The sequence below is a fragment of the Cuculus canorus genome, chromosome 1 (assembly GCF_017976375.1).
Source record: "Cuculus canorus isolate bCucCan1 chromosome 1, bCucCan1.pri, whole genome shotgun sequence".
In the NCBI taxonomy this organism is placed as follows: Eukaryota; Metazoa; Chordata; class Aves; order Cuculiformes; family Cuculidae; genus Cuculus; species Cuculus canorus.
In genome coordinates this window covers 65,436,468-65,458,928 of record NC_071401.1, presented here as the reverse complement: position 1 = coordinate 65,458,928, position 22,461 = coordinate 65,436,468, and the positions used below count along the sequence as shown (strand labels likewise).

General features: G+C 37.7%; 1 protein-coding gene across 2 annotated transcripts in view; it reads right to left on the bottom strand.

The window, feature by feature from the left end:
* Positions 1–784: 784 nt before the first annotated feature.
* Positions 785–22,461, bottom strand: part of TGFBRAP1 (transforming growth factor beta receptor associated protein 1) — a 38,588-nt gene continuing 16,911 nt past the window's right edge. For both annotated transcript variants that reach the window (XM_054073492.1, XM_054073500.1), the window contains exons 5-12: positions 20,515–20,597; positions 14,412–14,753; positions 13,014–13,071; positions 11,489–11,632; positions 10,319–10,465; positions 8,619–8,778; positions 6,326–6,759; positions 785–5,517 (exon numbers count right to left, since the gene is read on the bottom strand). In XM_054073492.1, the coding sequence (XP_053929467.1) occupies positions 5,329–5,517; positions 6,326–6,759; positions 8,619–8,778; positions 10,319–10,465; positions 11,489–11,632; positions 13,014–13,071; positions 14,412–14,753; positions 20,515–20,597 (1,557 nt within the window). In that variant the 3' untranslated portion in view covers positions 785–5,328. The remainder of the gene's footprint in view (positions 5,518–6,325; positions 6,760–8,618; positions 8,779–10,318; positions 10,466–11,488; positions 11,633–13,013; positions 13,072–14,411; positions 14,754–20,514; positions 20,598–22,461) is intronic.

Here is a 22,461-nt window from a genome sequence, read left to right as displayed (position 1 = left end):
CTTTTTTTAAAAAATATTGTGCACTGGAGATATATATTTGCAAAGAGGAGCAGAGGTTTTCATTTCTGCCCTTGTTTGATCCTCTTTAAGTTTTAACTTGTCCTATCTTATTTCAAAGCATCTCTGTGGCCTATTGCGGCACACTAATCTGTCAAGCATGAAGGTTTAGTGTTCCTCCTTCAAAAACCTTCCTGAAAGCTGCTCTTCTGGATAGCAGCTGCTCCGTATCTACCCCCTAGATGCCCCAGTCATCATTCCAGTATTTCTGACAGCAGCCACCCATTCTATAATGCTAAATGGCCACAGAGATGTGATGATCAAAAAACTACAGACTAAATAAATCTCAATCCCAAAGGAGGGATTACTGCTCTCAACTACCAGCCTATGTTCCCAGATCAACACTTGTCCCTGTTTCGAGGTCTTTCCCTCTAAACTTTTCAGTACTACTGTTCTGATTGCTCCAGGATATCCACACACTCGTTACTGATCAGACCCACTAGCTTTAATCATGAATGGAATCACTTCGGTACACATAGGCAGATCAGTATCTTCCATATCTGTAACGGCAGTAGCTGCTTTCACCCAAATCTGTAAAAAAACCCACATACAGTCAAAAAAAAAAATTTTCCCCAAGTAAACTAGTTTTTAAGAACACTTGTCTATCTTAATTCAACCTTTTTATCTGACCCACCTCTGTCAGCCATCCAAATGAATCCTCTATTTACCACTGAGGATTTACCATCTTTCTCCTTCACTGGGCCATTCATATCTCAGGGTTTATTTATCCAGGAATGAATGACTGAAACATAATTAAAAGAGGGTTTTTTTATTAAAAATGAACATGTTTATACATTTGTACATTCCACATACTGCTGTGTATGTTCAACAACATAATCGTTAATGCCTTCTGACTTAACAGTACAAATCTCCATCTGAACAAATTTACTCCAGGGGAACTTTGGTTTTGTAATCAATCAGACACTACAGAACATCATTAACTTCATTTCTTCTTTTCTCCTTAACAATAGCAGCATATTTAAGTATCAGCGTTCACAAGGCATAAACCTTGGAGTGTTTTACAGCAAGAGAAAAATTAATTAGTAAATATAGGCAACAGGAGCTCAACAATGAAAATGCATTAGTTGCTGCCTAATATAAACAGCAGGATGTTGATCAAACACTTAGGAGTTACGGTGAATAGAAACTGCAACAAATTGGGGAGAATAATAAAATAAAAAGTTACTTCTTAATACAACTGATTAAAATAAATTTTTTTTATGACACTCAGGATAGGAGTCCTGCGAAGAACAGATACAGTTATAAAGATTCAGCAGAGTCAGGATAATGCTTGTGTTTAAACATGTAATAAGGGTCTCGGAAAACATATCCGCACAACGTTCCTCCCACCACCTTTCCTCAGCTGACATTGTTAGAGATTCATGTGGTTGACATAATAAAGTGACATTTCATTGAACAAAGACAGATGGGCTCAGGACTCCGCCTGGAACTCTTAAGGCTTACGCTTATGTCAATTAAGTGCTAGAAGAATGACAATAATCAGGGAAGAAATGTTGGAAGTATTTTGGAGGTAGGGAGTAGGGGGACCAAACAGAGAAGTTCCTATTGTAACCCAGACTCCTGTGCGCATCTGACCCACCACAGCATGGGCTGCCTGAAGTCACAGGTACCTGTGTTATGCTCTATGTAACAAAACCCAACTACTTATTTTCTCCAGGCTTCGAGATCAGTATTCTTGTAATATTATCAAAGTAATAACTTATGCCTTTAAATCACAGAATTTCAGTTAGATTTTAATTTCTTTCTCATAAATATACAGCTATTACTCTTATTTTTAGAAGAGTGCCAGATTCTGGGCAATTTTTTTCCTCATTAGTGTTTCTCCTCTCTTTTTGACTTAGGGGAAAAATTGCATGTGATGACACGTAAAATTCATAGGTAAATTTTATGTGAGGAAGTGTGGAGATACGGAAAAGCAGGAAAAGGTTTAAGTGCTTTATGTATCAGCAATTGTAATGGAGGATGCTAAAAAAAGTCAGAGCTGCAATATTTCTGTAACCGGAAGCTACATGTTAAGTAAACGTGCCTCAATATCTGCAAAAGCATCTGTGTGAGAGACTAATCTCATTTTTTACGTCCTGAATCACAGACACACAGTCACATTTTTAAAAAATAAAACAAAAAAATTGCCCTACAGCTTCTGCCTCCACACAGACAAAGTTGGAGGAGACTCATTTGAAAAAGAAAAGTGAAACAAATTAATTACAAACTATTTAGCAAAATTAAGAGGAAATATCCTGACTGAACCTCTTCTCAACAAGGGCAGGTCTGAGACACCACATCACCTAAGCCAAAATAAAATGATTGCATCAAACGTATAGTCCCAGAACACATTTAATTTCCAAATGAGGACAGTCAAAGAAATACTTCTCTTTCCTGCCTCTCCTTCTTCATGTATCCCATCAGCAACTAATAACCAGATTACTATTCATTCCCTCCTTGCTGCTGCAGCCACACCAGAGGAACTTACCGCAGTAGCAAAGCTGTCCCAGGACTTCAGGTACATGAAATAAGAAGCAAACGCACAGTGCCACAACAAAAGGAGGAAGGAACTCGGGTTCTTCAATATGAACTTCTTACCCAAGGAGTGTTGTAATTGTCCCACCAAGTGGAATTTCAATGCAGGCAACTTCCATAAATTTCATAGCAATACAATACAGAATACCAAGCACCACTCTGACATAGGCTGTCATCAACTCCGGTTGAGCGCTACCCAACTGCACAAGCGCTGTATGCACACTTGAAGAGCATCCTCCACCTGCCACCTCTCTGCGAGCTCTTGGTCTACCTCAGCCTCAATTTCTTTTTTTTGCTTTTTCTTTTGGTAACTATAGGACTTCCATGTTAAATCATCCAAATAAGTTTTAGTATAAAATTAATCAAACAAACAGGTAACAAAGTATGAATCAAATGCCAACATTTTTCTAGTCCACATTTCTGGAGGCCTAAAAGAATTAGAACCCTCAACTTAAATATTAATCACTGTTTTGGTCATTATGATTGCAAATACGTTACCCTGCATTACTCCGATTTCCGTATGTACAATTATTACTGCTGCATTTTAGCACAGATCCAAAGTACAGATCTGAAAAAATATTGAATATTAATAAAGAATTGTTTAAATTTTTACAGCCACGCTTTTTCATGCAATATAAATTAAGAAATTTCTTATGGTTTGGAATAATACGATCTCTATTCCACTGCAACACTAGTTGAAAAGGCTGACGTTCATCACTACCTTGCAGCTAGAACTGATCTTAATCACGGACAGTGATTTTTGTTTAGGATCTCCTGATTAGATAGGAACAAAGAGCACACTGAGGATGATGCAGCGAAAGAAAGTATTTCTTATGACATGCATGCTACTACACGCAAAACGCTTATCAGATCTTTGTAAAAATCACTTCCTTTCTATCAACAACCGTTTTGAGGACAGGGAACTATAAATTTGCCTACGTCATCATTGCCAGCTGTATACACAATGTTTGCAAACCATGAATATATAATATACAGAACAACCTGCTCATGCCAGACTTGAGTCAAATGTTCATGTTTGTCTTATTTTTGAAGGTGTCTTTCACTAAATGTGGCTTGCATGTCTTAGCAGAAAGTGTTACAAAATTCCTTGCTTGGATTTTATTCGTTTTTTAAAACCCAAGATAACAGCTATACATTTTAAATTTCAAACTCGGGAAAGATCCAAAGGTCTTTTGCTTCAAAGTCAAAGAAATAGATTTTTTTTCTTTTTCCCCCTTCTGGATGTAGTCTGGTTACCCCATCCTGGAGGAAGCACTATGCCTACAAGGCTCTTTCATAAGTCAGTCTTTCCATACCAGGAGATCTCTGTCAAGACCGCATCTAAGAGATACCATGCAGACATCCCATTTTGCTGAAGGTTTCCGCTCTGACTTGGAACACCGAAACAGTGAGCAGCCATACTAACTCAATTCCATGCTGGTCAGTAAGCCTGGCATTTGTTAGAGCTTTACAGAATTAAAAGGAAATGCTTTAATTTTGAAATACTTAATTTTTATTTAAAAATCCTTCTTAAACCCTCTTGTAGGAAGCTGCTTCTTTTAAACAGATTACTTTAAAATGGTTAAATAGCGGTGTGAATACTTGTCAGGGCAGTTAAGTAAAGGGTTTTTCCTTTTTATTTGAAAAACTTAGCTTACAGAATGTTTTGTAGACAATAACAAATCCAGTACCTCTGTAGTGCACCTTTGTAGATTTCTTCCCAATTATACCTTCTTTCTATGATTTTGATTGAACAAAGTCATCTACGAGTACTAAATCCCATTCTAGTGCAGTTCCAATCTGTCTGTTACATTATAGCAAACATTTAGCACATAACCTGTACACTTACGTATCAGCTAAATCTTTATCCTCCAAGGAAACTTTAGAATTATATAAGATCAATTTATTCAACTGTATGTACAATATATTTGCATATTAATAAATAAATCAATATTAAAGTTAAGGTCTCTTCCCCCATATAAAAGTGACTACAGCCTGACCAGACAATCTGACTTTGTGTGTTTTTTTTCTTTCCAAGCACAGCTGTGACAGATGCTACCAGTTTCCACTCAGTTTATTAGAACCACTGTAGGAGTAGAAACGTAATGGTCCAGTGCTTACATTTAAATTCTGTACAGCAGAAGAGAGGGGGGAGAAAAGTACTAAAAAGTGCATCAAAAGCCCACAATTTGTAGAGCAAAAACTAAGTTCATAATGTGATCCTGCGGAAGAGAATGCAGCCCAAAAGAGGACATTCTGCAGCAAACATTGTAACCAATACACGTTTTCATCTTGATAGTAAGCTGCATGATGCCAGTCTGGTCACATAATGTTCCAAAAATTCCAACTCCAGTAGATGCCATCTCCACCTCTACAAATTTATCAACACCATATTCAGTGCAAAGTGACATTTCTTAACCGTTTGCCTTGTGTCCATAACATTCCATCTTTGCTCTGAAGAAAAGGCTCATTTTCTTTAACTGTTTATTACTATATACAGAAGATCCTATATTTGCACCTCTCCATTTCTGGTAGTGAATTCTTTTCTATCTACATTGATTAGAAATCAAAAAGATAAGTGGTGATATTTCATATTTACTGGAAGTCTTCCCATTAACCCAAAGAATAGCTGTTCTTCTTGATCTATACCTAAAGTAGCTGCACTTTGTTCTTTTTTCCAGCCCACATTCAACGGCGTATTAGTCATGTGAATCTGTGGGACCAGAACGTATTTCAAGTCTGATTGCTGGAGCTGGAAGAATGATGAGCCATGTTTGAATTCAAAGGTCTGTTTGCAGCACAGTGTTTGTGGACCATACCCCCATTTGGGTATCTTACAAATACAGGCTCGCGGAAAGGATTTTGGCACACCTGACAGACCTTTCTGTCCGAAAGAAGAATCGGGGTTCCTCTTTGTTTAACCTAAAGAGAGGGGGGAAAAAAAACCAAAGATGAATCTAGCAAAAAAGGAAAGGAAACAAGGCATATAATTTCAAATGTAACAAATGCACAAACCTGGTCAATGATAGAGGTAGTAGGAAAAAGACAGCTTGAACTATTTAACCTGAACTCACTTTCCACATTTTATTTAATGCAACTGAAGACTCAAGGTGGCTTCCTAAATGAGGTCACAGGACACCACCACAGCAAACAGAGCATTGATGCACTTTTATTCCAGACAGATTCTGCTGGATATACCATTGCCAGAACTAAACAGATTTAAGAATCTGCTGGAAACTTTAAGCAGCATAGCTCTAGTTAGGAACAGAAGAAAGCTTCATAAGTGAATTTACCACCACCGAAAGCTACTAACAAGCTTCAATTAATACTAAGTGCTGGGTAAACATTTTTGCAAATTCCGACAGGTCTCAATCCTAGTGGCAAAATGCTAACTCACATTTGTTAAAGTTTCTGCAGGAATCTGGTTAATCTGTAAATCCCAGATTCACTTTCTTTGAGTCCAGTTCACCAAAGTCATTCTTATTTTCAAGGCTGCCACCTTCCCTTTTGTTTCACAGAGAAAGCATAACATTTTGAATCTAGTAGTCACAGCAAAACCCCTAATAAATGCAGCAAGTAAAATTGCCAAGGACAGGAACACAACTTTGTCCTAATTTTTCGAACATCTTCTAATTATTACGTATCAAAAAGCTTAACTGTAAAGCTTCAAAGTGCCTCTATTTAAAAACAAACAAACAAACAAAAACCCAAACGAAACAACCCCACGTACCTTCTCGTATTTGTAGATTAAGTTTTCTGCTTGTGCTAAGCCAAGTGCGACCTGAGTCATTCTTTTTGTATGAATGCTCTGCCTCACTGCTCCAGACAGGAATGGGGAGAGAAGCTGCACTGACCAGCTGTCGGGCACCAGCTGCAAAACCAAAGCCGCATCAAATTCAGCAGCATGGTTATTCAAGAGATCCACAGCAGCCATGACTAGTTCACAATCCGAAGTGCCTGGATTTAGATACACTGTCAGCAGCATATGGAAAAGCCTCCGTCTGTACTGCACATCTTTGTTCTCAGAGTTCCATATACAGTATTCTTCAGCAGCATGGAAGTCCTTTAACTCATGCACAAGGATATGCAAAGCCTTCTCATGTTCTTCTAGTTTTCCATATAAAATTGCACTTTCCATATGGAGCTCTGTGCCCTGGATTTTGTCTGTTAAATGAGAAACAAGGCAATATTTGCTCAGTAGAGAACACTACTCCCTCTCCCAGAGTGGATGCAAACAAACCCATGGAATTCAACTCCTGCTATTTTTGCAGGGGTGCTGGCATCTCTAAACAAGAGCACCATAAAACGCAGGAAAAGGAAATCGCTAAATTAACAGGCACTAAAACCACTGTCGTTGACATCTTTTAAACTCCAGCATGTCAGTCTTGCACATTTATGCCCGCACTGCTCCCATGTATAATAAACGGTCAGATGCAGCTGCCGTATTTTTAACCTTTGCCTCTCCCAATATTAAATAAAAATCACAGAACAGTTTTAAGTCCATAAAAGACAATAAATGTCAAGTAGTGCTTCCCTTTAAGAAAACATTACAAACCCTTAATCCAGTCTGACAGTTTAAAGTGTCAGGGACAGGCAAGGAGTATGGCAGAGAGGAATGGCAAGTTCATTTGGCATTTCAAGATAAAGTAGAAAATCCCATAATTTAAATGTAAAGGTGACAAAGAACAGGCATACACTTCTGTAAAAGGTATGGAAAAATAATGTTTTCTTTTTCCCCAAAAAATATTTTGTTTATTATGGAGGCACTAGCAGGCAGTGATCTCTCCTTCGTATAAGATAAGAATTGTTGTGTAAGAAATTGTGTGTTCTGGAATACATGTATTTCAAGTGAATTAATCTTGTAACCCCTAAAAATTGGGTTAAAAATTCAGAGATAAAAAAGCAAGTTTCAATGTACAGATATAACATAGTCATTCTTTATCATATAACGTTTGGCTGACCAGAGAGGCAAGGGGGCATTAGATGGTAAATTATTTCAGTTGCTACGCAGCTGTTTTTATTTCCACATCCACTGGGTTTTCCCACTGAATTTCAGAAAAATATATCACACCTTTCAGTACAATAACAAGTCATTTCTCCTTTATTAATTTGAAGATACATTAAAAAATAGCCATCAAAAGCATCAGCCAAGGAAAAAAATTAACTCAACTGTTGCTTGCCTTTTACCAACACCCAGATGGATGTTGCACCTTTCATTCAAAAAGATGTGAACATTTTTGTTCAGCATGAACTCCAGCGTCTGGGGTGAGAGGGAGTTGCAGACAACAAACAAGTCCTTGATAACCAGACTCCTCAAAGCTTCAGTTCACTGAGGAACAGACTGTTTAACAAATAAACGTGTAACTTCCATGTGCAAAAGATGGTCACAAATTACATGCCCAACATGAAAAATAAACTGACTATAAATTAAGATAATTGTATGAAGATATGGTATGTATGATGATACCATAGATAGTTATGGTATTGTCTTTGGTGCAGTGGCAAACATACCATTCTAACTTGAGCTGGGGTTGTTCAGCCTGGAGAAGAGAAGGCTCTGGGGAGGTCTCATAGCAGCCTTTCAGTACCTGAAGGGGGCCTACAAGAAAGCTGCAGAGGGACTTTTCACAAGGGCATGGAGTGAAAGGACGAGGGGGAATGGCTTTAAATTGGAAGAGGGAAGATTTAGATTAGACATTGGGAAGAAATTCTTCACAATGTGCTTGTTGAGACATTGGAACGGGGAAGTTGTGGATGCCTCCTTCCCTGGTTCAAGGCCAGGTTAGATGGAATCATGAGCAGCCTGATCTAAACATCCTATGATTCTATGAGCTACAGATCAAAGACAACACTAACAGATATGCTTTCTAAATTGACTTGTGTCTTAGAAATACCTATTGATAGGTAGGCCTATCAATCAAATACACCTAGAAACCTCAGAACTTTTAGCTCTGTCCTCATGAAGACTTTGTTTCCTGCTGGAACTGACAGATAGCGTTTATAATAGACAATGTGCATCTTACCCAAAACAAAGTGAATTCTATAAAGATCAGATTTCTGAAGAAGACTGCGTAGTTTAAATAGCAGTTCAGTGGTTTCTGTACAGTTATCTGTGGTCACAGATTTCAGCTGAAGTATTGCCTCCAAATACAAGACAACTAGATGTGTATGGTACTTTTCTTTCTGCAAAAGAAAGAACAATGTTATCTCAATTTACAAAGACAACCCCTTCTCTCTACCAATAACAGTGATGAAGATTTACATATAGAAATGTGTTTTAATTAATGTATTTAATTTTAACAAATCTGTTCATGCAGACAACTTATGCAGACCAGCTCCATAAGATGTACTCTTTCCATAGTATGGGATTGTCTATTTCATTAATACAAATATTTTAAAAACATATATTTGAAATGCCCTATTCCTAAATCCTTCTTCATCTTCAATAAGCAAGCTCTATAAGTAGCTTTTCTTGCGCAAAAATTATTTTCTTTCAAAAGTTCATCTAATGACAGTCAATGTAGGAAAGCAGATCTCCTTTTGAGTACAAGTATGATCTCCACTGTGTCTTCTCCTTTTGCTTCCCTTGTAAAATAATTTTGATCTAATTAATTCTTCTTTATATTCAGGCCTGTTCTTTGACCTTTTCTGATTCTGCAATAAAATCTGAGAAAGCCACCAGAGGTAAACAAGCACTCTGTAGGCACAGTGCTTTTCACGTTATCCACTACTCGATATTCAGCAAAACAAGGTGATTATTTGACTGTCTGAAACATTCTCACTGAAGCACTCACAATAATCTAGTACTTTCTGAAGAGCGAATCAATTTATAACCCAGCTTTTACTAGCAGGTAGAGTAGATTTAATTATAATTTTTTTGTTAAAAATATTCCATGAGGCACTATGTTTAAGTCAAACTTTGCTTGAAAATATTCATGCCACCAGAAACCAGTACATTCATCCATCAAAGTGTCACATGCCATGTGCAACAGCAACAGAGGGAAATCACTGATCTAGCAAGTGTATCTGACAAACGTAAATTGGTGAAATGGCCATCGGATTCACTAAGTCGTTTCTTGCAGGTTAAAGTAACTCCTCCTCTGCTTAAATTATTTCATATCCAAGTACCATAATGACTGGCTGCTTCAGTATCGTGCTTAAAAACCCAAGGGTAGAACACATTCTACATTGTGAACATTTTTTGGGCATTCAACTTCTAAAGGCATTTGGAAATCTATAGCGAGAGGTGCAAGGTTTAGTTCTATCATTAATTGCTCATATCTCTCCAGAACAGAATAAAACATACCTAATTATAAAAAACTGAACTAGCAATTTTAGTATACTGCTGCCCATACTGCAATAGGATTAGCAGTCACTCAACCACTTTTCTGTGATCTTACCAGAAAGAGGTTTGATCCTCATTGGTGAGATGGAAAAGTAAGCAACAATCAGATGTAAAAAAAACCCATAACCAAACCCCAAACCTCTGAGGGCAGATAAACAACTCTCTCACCACTGCAAGACTTGAAAAGTCAAAACCAATGCAGTTATGCACTCCTTATCTTCTACTTCAATCTTAGAATAAGTCCTTGCCCACTATTAGTACATCTAAAAGCCTTCAAATTATGCTTATTTCTTCTAGACTTCACCTGTTTTCAGAATTGTTCACCATAGCCTACATTCTGCATCCTATGCCAATTTTTGGTATTCTTGTGGGACTCACCTCTATTTTTCTTTCCAATACAAGATGTTCTAGATATTTAACACGTCCTTTAGGGTATTTATTAAGGCAACGGATAACATCATCTGGATTAATGTTGGTTTTCTCCTGTTCTTCCAAAGGCCTTTTAGTGAAAATCTGCACACCAACCTAGAAAGAATTAATTGCATTTAGAAGCTAAATGGCAACCATTTTATTACCTTTTTATTTTAAATATTTAGTAGCACCATCAGATTAATTAGTACATTATTCAGGAAGTAAACACCACAAACCCCTGCTCAATAGCACCAAGATTAGACCATTGAGTGCATACTGTGTTATCATTCGCTCCTATCTCTGCCTCAGTTTGTAGCTTATCCATTGTTCTGCCTATAAACCTTGTGTTGGGCACAGCCTCCACCAGCCACAAAAAGTACTGAACAGATCTGCGTAAGAGCAGAACAAGGGCCTTGATCCCTTTGCAGCATGAAAGCTTAAGTTAGAGGCCAGAATGTTTACAGCTCATCACTCTTGAGCACATCATCATGTGTAAGAGACTTCTATAATGACCACAACAAAATTTTGGAAATCCGTCATTGTATGTAACAACTGAATTTTAAATCAACACAAGTGGTAAGTGGCAACAGCATTATCTGATATAGCATGAAGCATCCTGTTTAACAGCACACCATGCTAATGGATGTGACAAAAGTTTCTTTTTTTTTTTTTTTTATTTTGGATGATTAAGTTAAAAATTCATTGCTACAAGAATTGTCTTGAATAAAGGGTATTTACTCTACATCCTAGTGTACACAGATATCACCCATTTCTGGAATCTTTTTGAAGAGAAACAGCAGAAACAGTTTGTTTGGCAAAAATTTTTTAAGATCCAAAAATTATTTTTCTCAGTATGAAGAAAAAGAGAAGACATGCTGTATCTTCCACTGTACACAATGACCTAAACTTAATGTTTTTAGAAGAAAGAGGCAATTGTCACTAGCACTTGTTAACAAAGGGACTTAGAAGAATTGAGAAACCTGGAAGTTTTCTTCTGTTTATCACTATATAACTGGCATTAAATATTCTGCAAAAACACTCAAATTAGCTGTCAAGATGAAACAAGGTTAATGAATACAAACATCATTGCAGGGAAATACTTTATGATATTCTCTGAAAAGTACATCGACCACAAACCTCTTCGTTTTTTTGTAAAACCCACTCAGAGTATTTCCACACCAGATCTTGGTCTGAGCAGAATGTAAGGAAGTCTACTATATATTCATAGAGATCTGAACGCGTAGAATCTTGAATGTCTCCATCAACTATTTTCACCCATAACTGCAATAAAAACAGAGAAAAATTAAAGGGCTTCGAACATATGTCTTCCAACTCAAAATTTATGTGAGTTACTATAATACTGAGTTATTAGCCATCAGTACTTGGGACCTCACTAGTTGCTAAATTCATGCCTCTTCTTCATCACACACTTTTCTTGCACCTGTATATTCAACCACTTCAGACCACGTAACAGGTGGATTCTCAAATTCTTAAAGTGATTGGCCAAATACTTCAGAAGGAGGTACAATAATAAAGAAATATTTTGATAAAAGTCCTTTCCTCCAATGCATGGTATACTTTTCATGTTTTCTGCATGTGCAAGATTAAAAGCAAACTATACAAACAATTTAGAAAAAAAGTCTGCGTGCTCTCATTTAATTTCGACTGAAGAACTTTAAGCACTGTGCAAGAATGATTTTATATAAGTAACAACAGGAATTAAAAGGTGCACCACAGAATCATAGAATAATTAAGGTTGGAAGGGACCTTAAAGGTCATCTAGTTCCAACTCCCATGGGCAGGGACATCCCACTAGATCAGGCTACCCAAGGCCCCATCCAACCTGGCCTTGAACACCTCCAGGAATGTGGCAGCCACAACTTCCCTGGGCAACCTGTGCCAGTGCCTCACCACTCCCATGGTGATGAAATTCTTCCTAATGTCTAGTTTAAATCTGCCCCTCTCCAGTTTATACCCGTACACATCTACCAGACCAGTTCAGCAGTAAATTTTGTTCCTTGAAACAAAGAGAAATATTTTGCACCTGACAAAGGTACATACTGATTTTTTTGTCCTTACTGGTTTTCTTCCCAGGAAATTACTATTTACATAGCTGACTGGAATGCATTTGACAGTGTTACTGTGATTAACCTTTTCTGAAAGAGATACAGTAAGTCTACTTAAGGTACTGGATATGGTCTGAGACATACATGTTATTTTGTCTCAGTGAGGTCAGAACAAATCTTGGAGAAAGTGTTTACTTCCATCACTACATAAGGAAATAAACTCCCAGTTGCTGTCAGCATTTGACATGAGATTACAATACTGCTTTGCTGTGTGTACAAAGAGTAATCAGCACAGGATATGTTCCTGAAGTCCCTCAAACACCTCTAGTGTCAATTTTTTTAGTGCATTTGTGCATCTTCCAAGTGTATAAGCATATGTTCTGGTACGCACAGTTTTGCTTAAGAAATGACGTAAAAGCATCTAAATAGCTGTGATCGTCAGTAAGCTCTTCAGGTTTTTCATATTCATTTATTGAAGGAAGTCAGTGTAAATTTCTTATATATACATATCACTGCTTCTCAAACAGATTTCAATCTCAGAGGTAAACTGATATTTTGGAATTGTTTATAGATTACTCTAAAAGCTTTATTCTAACCTGAAGTGCTGCAGCATCCTGACCATTGTAGTGATACAGGAGACCAAGGGCAAAATACCTGAATAAAAAGAGAAAATAATATTAAAATTGCTAGATCTTTCCTACCAGTTTCATTATGATTTGATTAGCACATAATATAGCAAATAATTCCTTACTGTGAGTTTTAGGTGACATGCCTACACTCAAACAAATGTCTTTTTCAGAATTCAAGCAGAGAATTTCTGCCCTAGCAGTGTGTCCAAGCCTCTCCTGTCTCTAAGGCAGATTCTAGTTACTAACTTGAATTTGGAAAGTTATAAAGTATGTATCAAATTAGATATTCCAATGCTTTTCTTTGAATTTTACGTACAGACTTAACACATAGCTCCAAATAATAAATATTCCTCCAATAGTTTATCATGAGTCATTAAATCGATTTTTTATGGGGCTTTTATTTAAAACTCTTATTATCAGAAACATTTTTTTCTTTTCTGCAGCATTAAATCAATTCAAGCAAGGAAGATCTTTGTGCAGCGCCATACAGAGGTTTTTTGTGTAGTGTAATAAAAATAAGCTAAAGTTCTGTAATCGCTGTTCTTATCTTGGAACAATATTCTAGCATTCACATTTACAAAAGTTTGCGATATAAACCATACTTAGCAAGAGGATTTAACAAAATGCCTGAAATAAATGAAACTGTACTAGATCTAACCACATTTACAGACTCCTCTGCACCAGTTGCTACTACTGCACCACACAGTTTAAAGATTTAAGAAATTAAACCTGAGACAGAGGTACTACCTACAACCGGAATTTGTATTTTACACATCTACTATCTAGTGTTTCCTACTTAACGACTAATAGCCAACTCTCCACCTGCTGGCATTTCAAATTTGAAGTCATTCGCAGCCATCTTAAGCAGCCTCCTTTTGGTGAATCAGTGGGAATGCAGAAAGTATGCAATTCAAAAGTACGATTTCTTTCCTTGAATAAGCAACTACAATTTTAAAGCCATCAGCTGGGTAATAGCTTCTACCTAAGGTAGTACATGCTTTAAAGCATTTTCTCTTTCTACGCAACTCACTACTGTGTCCATTCAACTCTCATATTATCACAAGGGTAAACAAAACTCTCTGCCCAAATATGTACCCATCCCTTATTTTTCTGTTGGACACAGAAATGTTCAGGGAGAACTTCATTTACCAGAATGAGACAGAATGCATTTCCTTTACCTCAGACTAAGTTAATAGCTTTTCACTAACATTTCTAAACGCTGACTAGTCAGGCCGAGGTGTCTCTTGGTCCTGAAGTCAGAAAAACTAGGAGGATTTGAACACACTACTGTAGAAGTCAAATGCATTTAAAAGAAATATTTTCTCTCTGGTCTCAAAGGTGCAATGTTCAAAAAAGCACACTCACTTTTTGTGTTTTTCCAGCCAGGCAGCACTATCTGTTAAAAGGCAAAAGTTCTCTGAAACTAGTAGATCCAGCAGGCTTTCATGATTTGCCTCCGCATATAACTTGAGTAAAGCTGTGTCGATATCTTCTTTGTAACCATTTGCAACCTCTGTGCTGCGGACTTCATTCAAGTAACTCATGAGAAATCGTTTGCATTTTGTCATCTTCTCCTGGTCCCCTTGGGTCAGCTGATTTAGGTCCGCGTACTCATGTAGAGGGGGATGAGACCGTATAAACGAAGAGGAAGTAGGCAACAGGAAGGGGTAGAGAGAGATCAGCTCCCGGACATCAAGCTGGCCGCTTCTGCAATTACAGTGTCAAACTAGATGAAGCAAAAAGAAAGAAAAAGTATACATAGGCACAAAAAAAAACCATACTGGGAATGCGTGCACACATATGCTTAGAGTCAGGACACTAATATGTTGTCAGTTTCTGAAAATCATTGCCATCTATGCTGCAGAAAATATATGTAGAACAAATTCTGAAGTTTTTTTTTTCCCGCTATTTCTATCCAAACCTATAATTCTTTCTCCTGTTCTAGACATTGAGAGCTCCAAGAATTTGGAGACTGGCCAGTCTTTTGCTTTTGGCATCACACAGCTGTTCTGTGGCATCTACAAAATTCATCTGAATAGCCCTAGTACAGTTCCTAGGACTGTCCTAGTCTTCATCCATACATTACAGGAGCTAGTCATCCAATGGAAGCAATAAAAACAGAGAGTGAACCTGTTCAGGCAAGCCACAAAGACTACGCAAGGGCAATTAGGCAGAAAACAAGCTTCCTGTAGAAAACTAAAGCTTTTGAAACACTTGTTTAAACTATGAAAATGTTTTTCCTAAGCCTGAAATGCACCAGATTCTTCCTTCAGCTCACTTCTTAAGGCGGTTCTGAAAACGAACCATGGATACCGATTATGCATCTGTCTAACCAACTAGTAGTTTGTTGCATAGGCACAGGTCTCAGGCGCACATCAGTGTCAGATACTATGGGGTGGCTTTTCTACTTTGCATGTGAAGTGCATCTATACTTTATACAGGAACAACTTGTAACATAGCTCTGCTACATAAAACATTTTTCAGCCCAGACTGAAGAAATTCCTCAAGTATTTGGAGAGTGCATGTTGTGACAGAAGAATAAAACGAAATGTTTTTTCACACATGGCAAATATCTCCCTCATTTTTAAGCTATAATGACTCTTCCTCGCTGGCCTCGGCTTAGAAGAACAGCAAGAAATGAGGACTTATATTTTATTTCACTGTGAAATCCACTATTCAGAATTCATCTTTAAAGATGAGCATTCCTGAAATACAGAAGATATTGTTGCTGAAAAAAAAAAAAAAATCTAAGTGAACTGACAGTTTTGTAGAAGTTTTATCTATCAGGTGATCAGCAACCTCAAAAATACTTCACTTTACAACCTTGACTGGAAAGAATTCCAAAAGGAAACTAGTTATAATGACGGAAGTAGATGAAGCAGCAGATTTCTGCAGGCAATAATGTAGGAAGGATCCTCACAAACAGACTCTCCCTTCCCTACTACTATAAAGTAGCTAAAAGCACTGAGGTATGCCCCAACTTGTTCACTTCTTGCGAGAGACACAATTCCAAAACCATCCAGCAAATACAAACTAGTAGGAAGCATTGCCAAAGCAACACCTATTCAGAACTTCTAAAAAATTTATGACAGTAATTACTGAACTTTGGCTATAAAATCTGTATTAGAAGAACGAAATTCTGGGAGACAGCAGCAATAGTAAATTTAAAAGCAGCAAGTATCCTGTTCCAGGACCTAGTAACTGTGAAGTACGGGAACAGGAACAGAAACTAATAGAGGACCACAACAGAGAAAAATCTCACAGGAAGGTTTTTCAAGTTCAGAAGAGGTTTGAATAGCAAATTTTTCTGATTCATACGCAGAGCTCCTACTGCCTAAAAGCTCTACAGGTGAAAGGCCTAAAATCTCTACAGTAGAAAGGCTAGCCTCTAACCAAGAGCATTCATGTCTACTTTGCAGATTTCTGCAGCCGAAACTTCCTTTCAATCCCTCTTTTCACACTTAATATTTGATTTTGAGATTCCTAGACCTACATTATGATGCAACTCACAAGTAGATGAGGAGTTTTCTTTTAAGAGGCAGAATAACTAAGAAGTAGCAAGTCCTCAGTGGAATAGTCTGATGGTTCAAAGAGTGTTTGGGCTTTCAGTATGAACTAGTATAACTGCAGCTTGGGCTAGTCCCACTATTCATGAAAGTTTAAGACCTGAGAACCACCAGAGAAAATATTACATGAGATGTATTGCACTAGAAAATTAAGCCTATTTAAAGAAAGAAGAGATTCCTCCCCCAGCCACTCGCCACGGTTATTCACCGATCTGTTTTAGAACAAAAGCTCACCCATAACTCATATAACATTGACAGTCTACTCAAATTTAGTGCAGAAGCACTAATAGAATAAGTCTTGATAAATCCACAGAAATTCAAGTGTAAACAATGGTTCCCTTGCTGGCTAAGCTGTAAGGTATATCTAAGTATTTGGAGACAGCCTAAGCTCAGATGGAGACTATGACCATGAAGACAGATGAAGAAGTTAGAATTTAACATACCACTTTTTATAAGTTTTAAAATATTTCCCAACTTCCACAATAGCTTCTGCATCCTTTCATCTTACTATCCATTTTTTCCTGGATCAGGAGGTAGTCAGCTACTGTACCTCTAAACTTCATGGATTCTGGCCTTAATTACCATCTATTTCCAAAAGAAGAATCAACCCCAACTTCCAAGTCAGGCTGGCCCAAATCCTGGGCTGAGAACCAACAGTAGTTCTCCCAGCCTGCCTGACTCAACCTCACGTTGTACAGTTTTTCTTTCCCTACAGCAACAGTAATCAGCAACCAAGCAGCCTCCTTAAAAGCTTAGTATCTTCCACACCAAACTTCCTCAGAAAAATGTCAAATACTAAACAATGACCCCATCTGCATGAATGGTTAACATTCATCTCACGGCTTATGACTCCTGGGATCTGTGGCTGCCTTTTGGCTTTGTCTCTTTCTAACACATCTGGAGGAAACAGTTTAGAAGCATCGATATCAAAGAAGCCTACATGATTTTGCTGTTTTGCCTAGATCCCATTGGCTACAATAGAAGCTTATATTCTTGAGTCACATAAGATTCAAATCTCAGACTGAGTCCTACTTCTTATGTCTGCAGGTATAAATACCAGCAATTTTTTATCCTTTTCAGTGTAGGAGAGACTTCATCTCTGAGTCTCTCGATAGCCCTTCCCAGATGAGACAAGACTGTGAAAAGAGTTAACATTTTTATCTGTTAAAAAGAACAAAAAAGTTCAGTATCTGGCATGCCAGATTGTAAGCAACACCCAGCCAGTGAAAGGACACAATCTAACAGGATGGAAAGAAATGATTTCACTGTGATGGCTACCAATATCTCAGCACTTAGACACCTAGAATTCAGTGAACAGCCTGCTAAACATAGTTGCTTATTCTGCATGCAAGCCTTCAACGATACAAACAGCAAAAATAAGTCACAATCACAAGTATATCACACAATCACAATTCAGGATTTGTCAGAATCCCACTGTGACAGCTCACTCAGTTTAAGGTTAACAGATCTAGCTGAATAAAGTTCTCTTCCCTTGGTTGAACTATTTGAGTTTCAATAAAACTAGCACTTTCCTCCTTTCTGTCATTCCTTTCCAGTATTCAGAAGTATCAGCATAACCAAAAGGAACTTAGCAAGCAAGTATCTCTCAGCTTCAGTATTTAAGAACTATGAAGTTAAGTATCAGATAACTGTAGCTTGACAGGGTTGTCCAAGAAGGATTACTGATGCAAGAGAGAGATCTTTAGTACAATATAATAATTTCCCCTGCCAGCCTGTAACAGACATTTTCTGAGGAGTAGAGACAATCCCATTTCATATTCGGCCAAAACGAGCCCCATGACATATCAAGTTCTTGCAGGCACTGCTGCTACTCTATTTCACTGCTAAATCTTCCTTTTCTCAAGCTGGTACCAAATTTCCCTTTGGCATTTTAAGACCGAAGTTATTTCTAACACTAGCTTGACACTTGTAGTCTTAAAATATGGAGATGTGAGGAAGCGGTTGCATATACTGCCATTGTTTTTCCAATGAGTATCATTAAGTCTAAAATTAACAAGATTGAGTGCATTATTGGGGCATAACCAAACAGTACTCGAACTTTGAACCATCAAAATACTCCAAATAGCTTATACATGGCAGGCCAGAAGAAAAGCACAGAATAGTCTTTCTTTTCTCCTCCTCTCAGCAGATTTCAGCAGTTCATGAACAGTTGACCTGCTTTGGGGTTGCAGCTTTTAGAGGAAGGGAACACCCTGGGAGGCTGACTCAGCTCCAAAACTCACGCCTGGACAATTAGTTTTCTTGTGAAGCATGTTTCTTTCTATAGAGGAACTCCCACAATCCTGTTCATTACAGCTTATCTGTCAGATGGATGGAAGCTGCAAAACTGATCTTGGCTCCCTCCACAAGGTGCTGGAGCTCCCCACGGAAGACATTTCTCCCGTACCACTGTTCTTCAAAGATCCTCAGGCCACTATCAGCACTGGCGGGGTGGGGGAAGGGGAGCAGATTAGACCCCACAGAGAATTACGGCCAGGCAAGGTGTAATAAAGTGACAAGAAAAAACAGTTGAGGTTGAAGTGTCAGCCCTAGTCAAAGCAGCTGCAGAGCTACACAGTTCTGGCCACCTAAGCACACTGAGGTTATGAAGACGCTTTATAGCCAGTACAACTTCTGCAAACTATTGTACCAAAGCTGGCCACATCCAAAAAAACCTGAAAAAAGTCTATTGGAAACCCACACGGAAGGGCTTCATAGGAATTTCGTGAAGGATTCCTAACTATGTACAGCTTGTACTTCTAGTTCAGATACAGAACACAGCAGGGATTCAGCCTAGTGTGCTTGGAAGATCATAGGGAGGAGGAAGAAGACTGCAAGTTGCTCACTAATACTAAAAACAAGGTGATACAGAAAGCGGTTGTGGCCGAAACACTTTGCCTCTTAATGCCGTCCAGGTCTTTCCTGTCATTCCCTAATCTTTACTCAGTGTATGCTACCCACTCAAGTGCAGTGTCTCCTGTCATCTTGGTGAGCAGAGGGCAAAATGGTGAAGGCCCTCATCAGTAGTAACACTCTCCAAACCTTTATTTTCCTTGATTTCCATAAACTGAAGGACAAATATTTTTCCTGTGCTGCAGACACCTACATCATACAGTAAATTGCCAAACTTTAAACCTACTCCATAGGTTTTAACCTGATTTAAAGTGAGTTTCAGCAGATAACAAGGACAGTTATTTTATGCAGTCAGTATGGACGACACTAACTCTGGACCACAGAATGAGGCAGGGCTAGCAGAAATGCAATTATCCAGGTAAAATAAAGATAACGAGCAGATTTTTTTTGAATGGAAATGGAAGACTGAGGTCAAACAGTAAACAAGTGACTGCTGAAACAGCTAAATTGGGAAGGTTAGTACAGACTTCAAGAACTAATAATCCATACTCTAAGGAAGGTGGAACAGAAAAGTCTTTAAACAAATCAGGAATCAGCATCTTTAAAAATCTTAGTGCAATTGTGTCAATAACATTTAAATTGTAACTAATATTTAAATTGTACCCTTTTGTTAAAAGTTTTTATTGTTTTAAAAAAAAACCAAGAAACCTGACAACATTCATGCTGTAAATCACAGCACAAGCTCAATAATTAAAGCCTTGACCTTCACGGGCACAAGGTGAAAAAACTCTCTACACATACAACACTCAAATTAGTGTTAAGAATTATAGCCTTAATACTACTGTGTGTTAGCACACCAAAAAATCAGTTGCATTAACTCTTCAGTTAAAGTCATTTCAACGTTACTCTGTTTTTACCCCAACAAAACCATTCTAAAGTGAACTTAAATCTACATAAAAAAACAGTCAAGCAACTAAGTGTTTAAAACCAAGAAAATTAACTCCTTATTTAAACAAGATAAACTAATAAATTTCTTGTCACACAATTACCTGAAGAGTTCTTTTGCTTCAAGGAACTGAAGCTGTGCAAACTGTATAAAACCTGCTTGCTGCAGGATTCGTTTGTACATTACCTGTGAAAGAGAAGGGGGAGGAAAGGTTTATTATATTTGTAAGGAGTTATTTACATAGGGCTGGTCACTACTATAATTACTACCTGCCAAAACCACTGAGCACACAATCTTCAACCACACCTATCAAGTTACATGCAAAATAAAGCCTTGATCCTTGTATGTACCTGAATTTACTCAATCTGCTACCCAGACTCAGTTTCTTCAACAAATACGTTAACATAACACTGTTCATGAGTACTTACTAAAAGCAAAGTCAACAAATAGTAAGTTTAAGTTTTCTTATTCAAATGATGACTTATCTGACATCAATCTGACTTGCTTCAATTTTTTGCTCATGGTACTTGCAGACATAAAGGCCAGTGGTCACTTTGAAGTTCCCAGTAGTTCATCAGGTACAAAAAACGATTTAAACTTGAGGGTCTCTCCCTCCCACACACAGCCAACTTTCTCCCCATCTCACCTCACTTCTGCAGCAACCTTGCTGTCAAATTCTAATATTCTCATTCCCAGCTGATGACCACATTTCTAAGTTTCTGCCAGTGTTTTTTTATAAAAATAAAGCTACTCCCAGAGCAGTTAAATTTATACAGTATGCATTACATTACGTGATGTACATAAAAACATGGTTAAAAAGAGAAGCACAAGTAAACAATATTGAAAAGCTGTGTGTTACAATGTTTTACTGTTAAGATCATGCCTAGACAGACAAAGGTTCACAAGAGGTACACTAGAAGAACACAAAACTACTTTAAATGCTAGGCATTTAACGTGAATGGTCAATTAGTTACCACCATATTAAATGAATCCCTTGCACCCAGAGTGTTTCCCATAGCAAAAGAGAATTAGTCAAGCAAATAACTAAACTGTGCTCTGCAAAACATCCACTGTTTGTGACGACACTGGTATTTTGCAAACGCATCCAAGATACATCCATATGGCCTCAGTTTTTCCCTTCAACTTTCTCATGAACATACAGCTCACGTTTAACAGGATCCATGAACGCTGCTGCTAATAACAGACTCCTATTTTCAATGAAAATACCCAGAGAAACTCCCAATATATTCAGCAATGTATTTCCAAGCAGGAATTGCTAAGAGTGTGAGGCCTCGAGTAGAACATACTGATCATCTAATCAGTGATTTTTCACCTTGATTAAGGATTGTGGATTTACCAAGAGAAAAGCTTGCCTTAAGTCCATTTAGTCTGTGCATGCATGTGGATTATTTTAAGGCAAAACTTAAACTTGCCCATTAGCAAGCCATTAAAATCTATAGATTTGTAAGGCTGTGGGGCTTTCTTTGTCTTCCCAGTGTGGAGAAGGGAAAACAGAGGAAAGTGTTACCTGGCACACCTTTTCATAAACAACATAAAAATAAAAGAACAATACTTTACAACACCTATCACTTAGTTTTACTATGCTTTACATCCAAGTGCACTAATTCAAAATACAGTTAACTAAAGCTAAAAGGGAATTTAATTACTACAATAAAGTAAAACTACATCCGGTGATGAATTCACTGGATATCCAAAACATTTTGGATTTATGACTGTGTTTTTACATCAATAAATGCTAATCTGTGAACTGATGAATACCAATCTGGTTACATTCTTAAGGATGCTGGTAAAAGACTTCAATCTGCAACCATCTGCATCTTGTGGCACCAGAAAAATCTGACCTCAGACTTTCCAGGGAAGGTTGAAGCACAAGCATTTCTCACCCTGCTAGATAAACTACTATCAGAAGTATAGTGGTTTGTTTTTTTAGTCTGTTTTCATCTTTGCAATGGACTGACCACTAATAGTTACATATTTAGTGTTCTAGGATATTGGAATTAAGTTTGAATTTTCCAAAACACTGAAAACA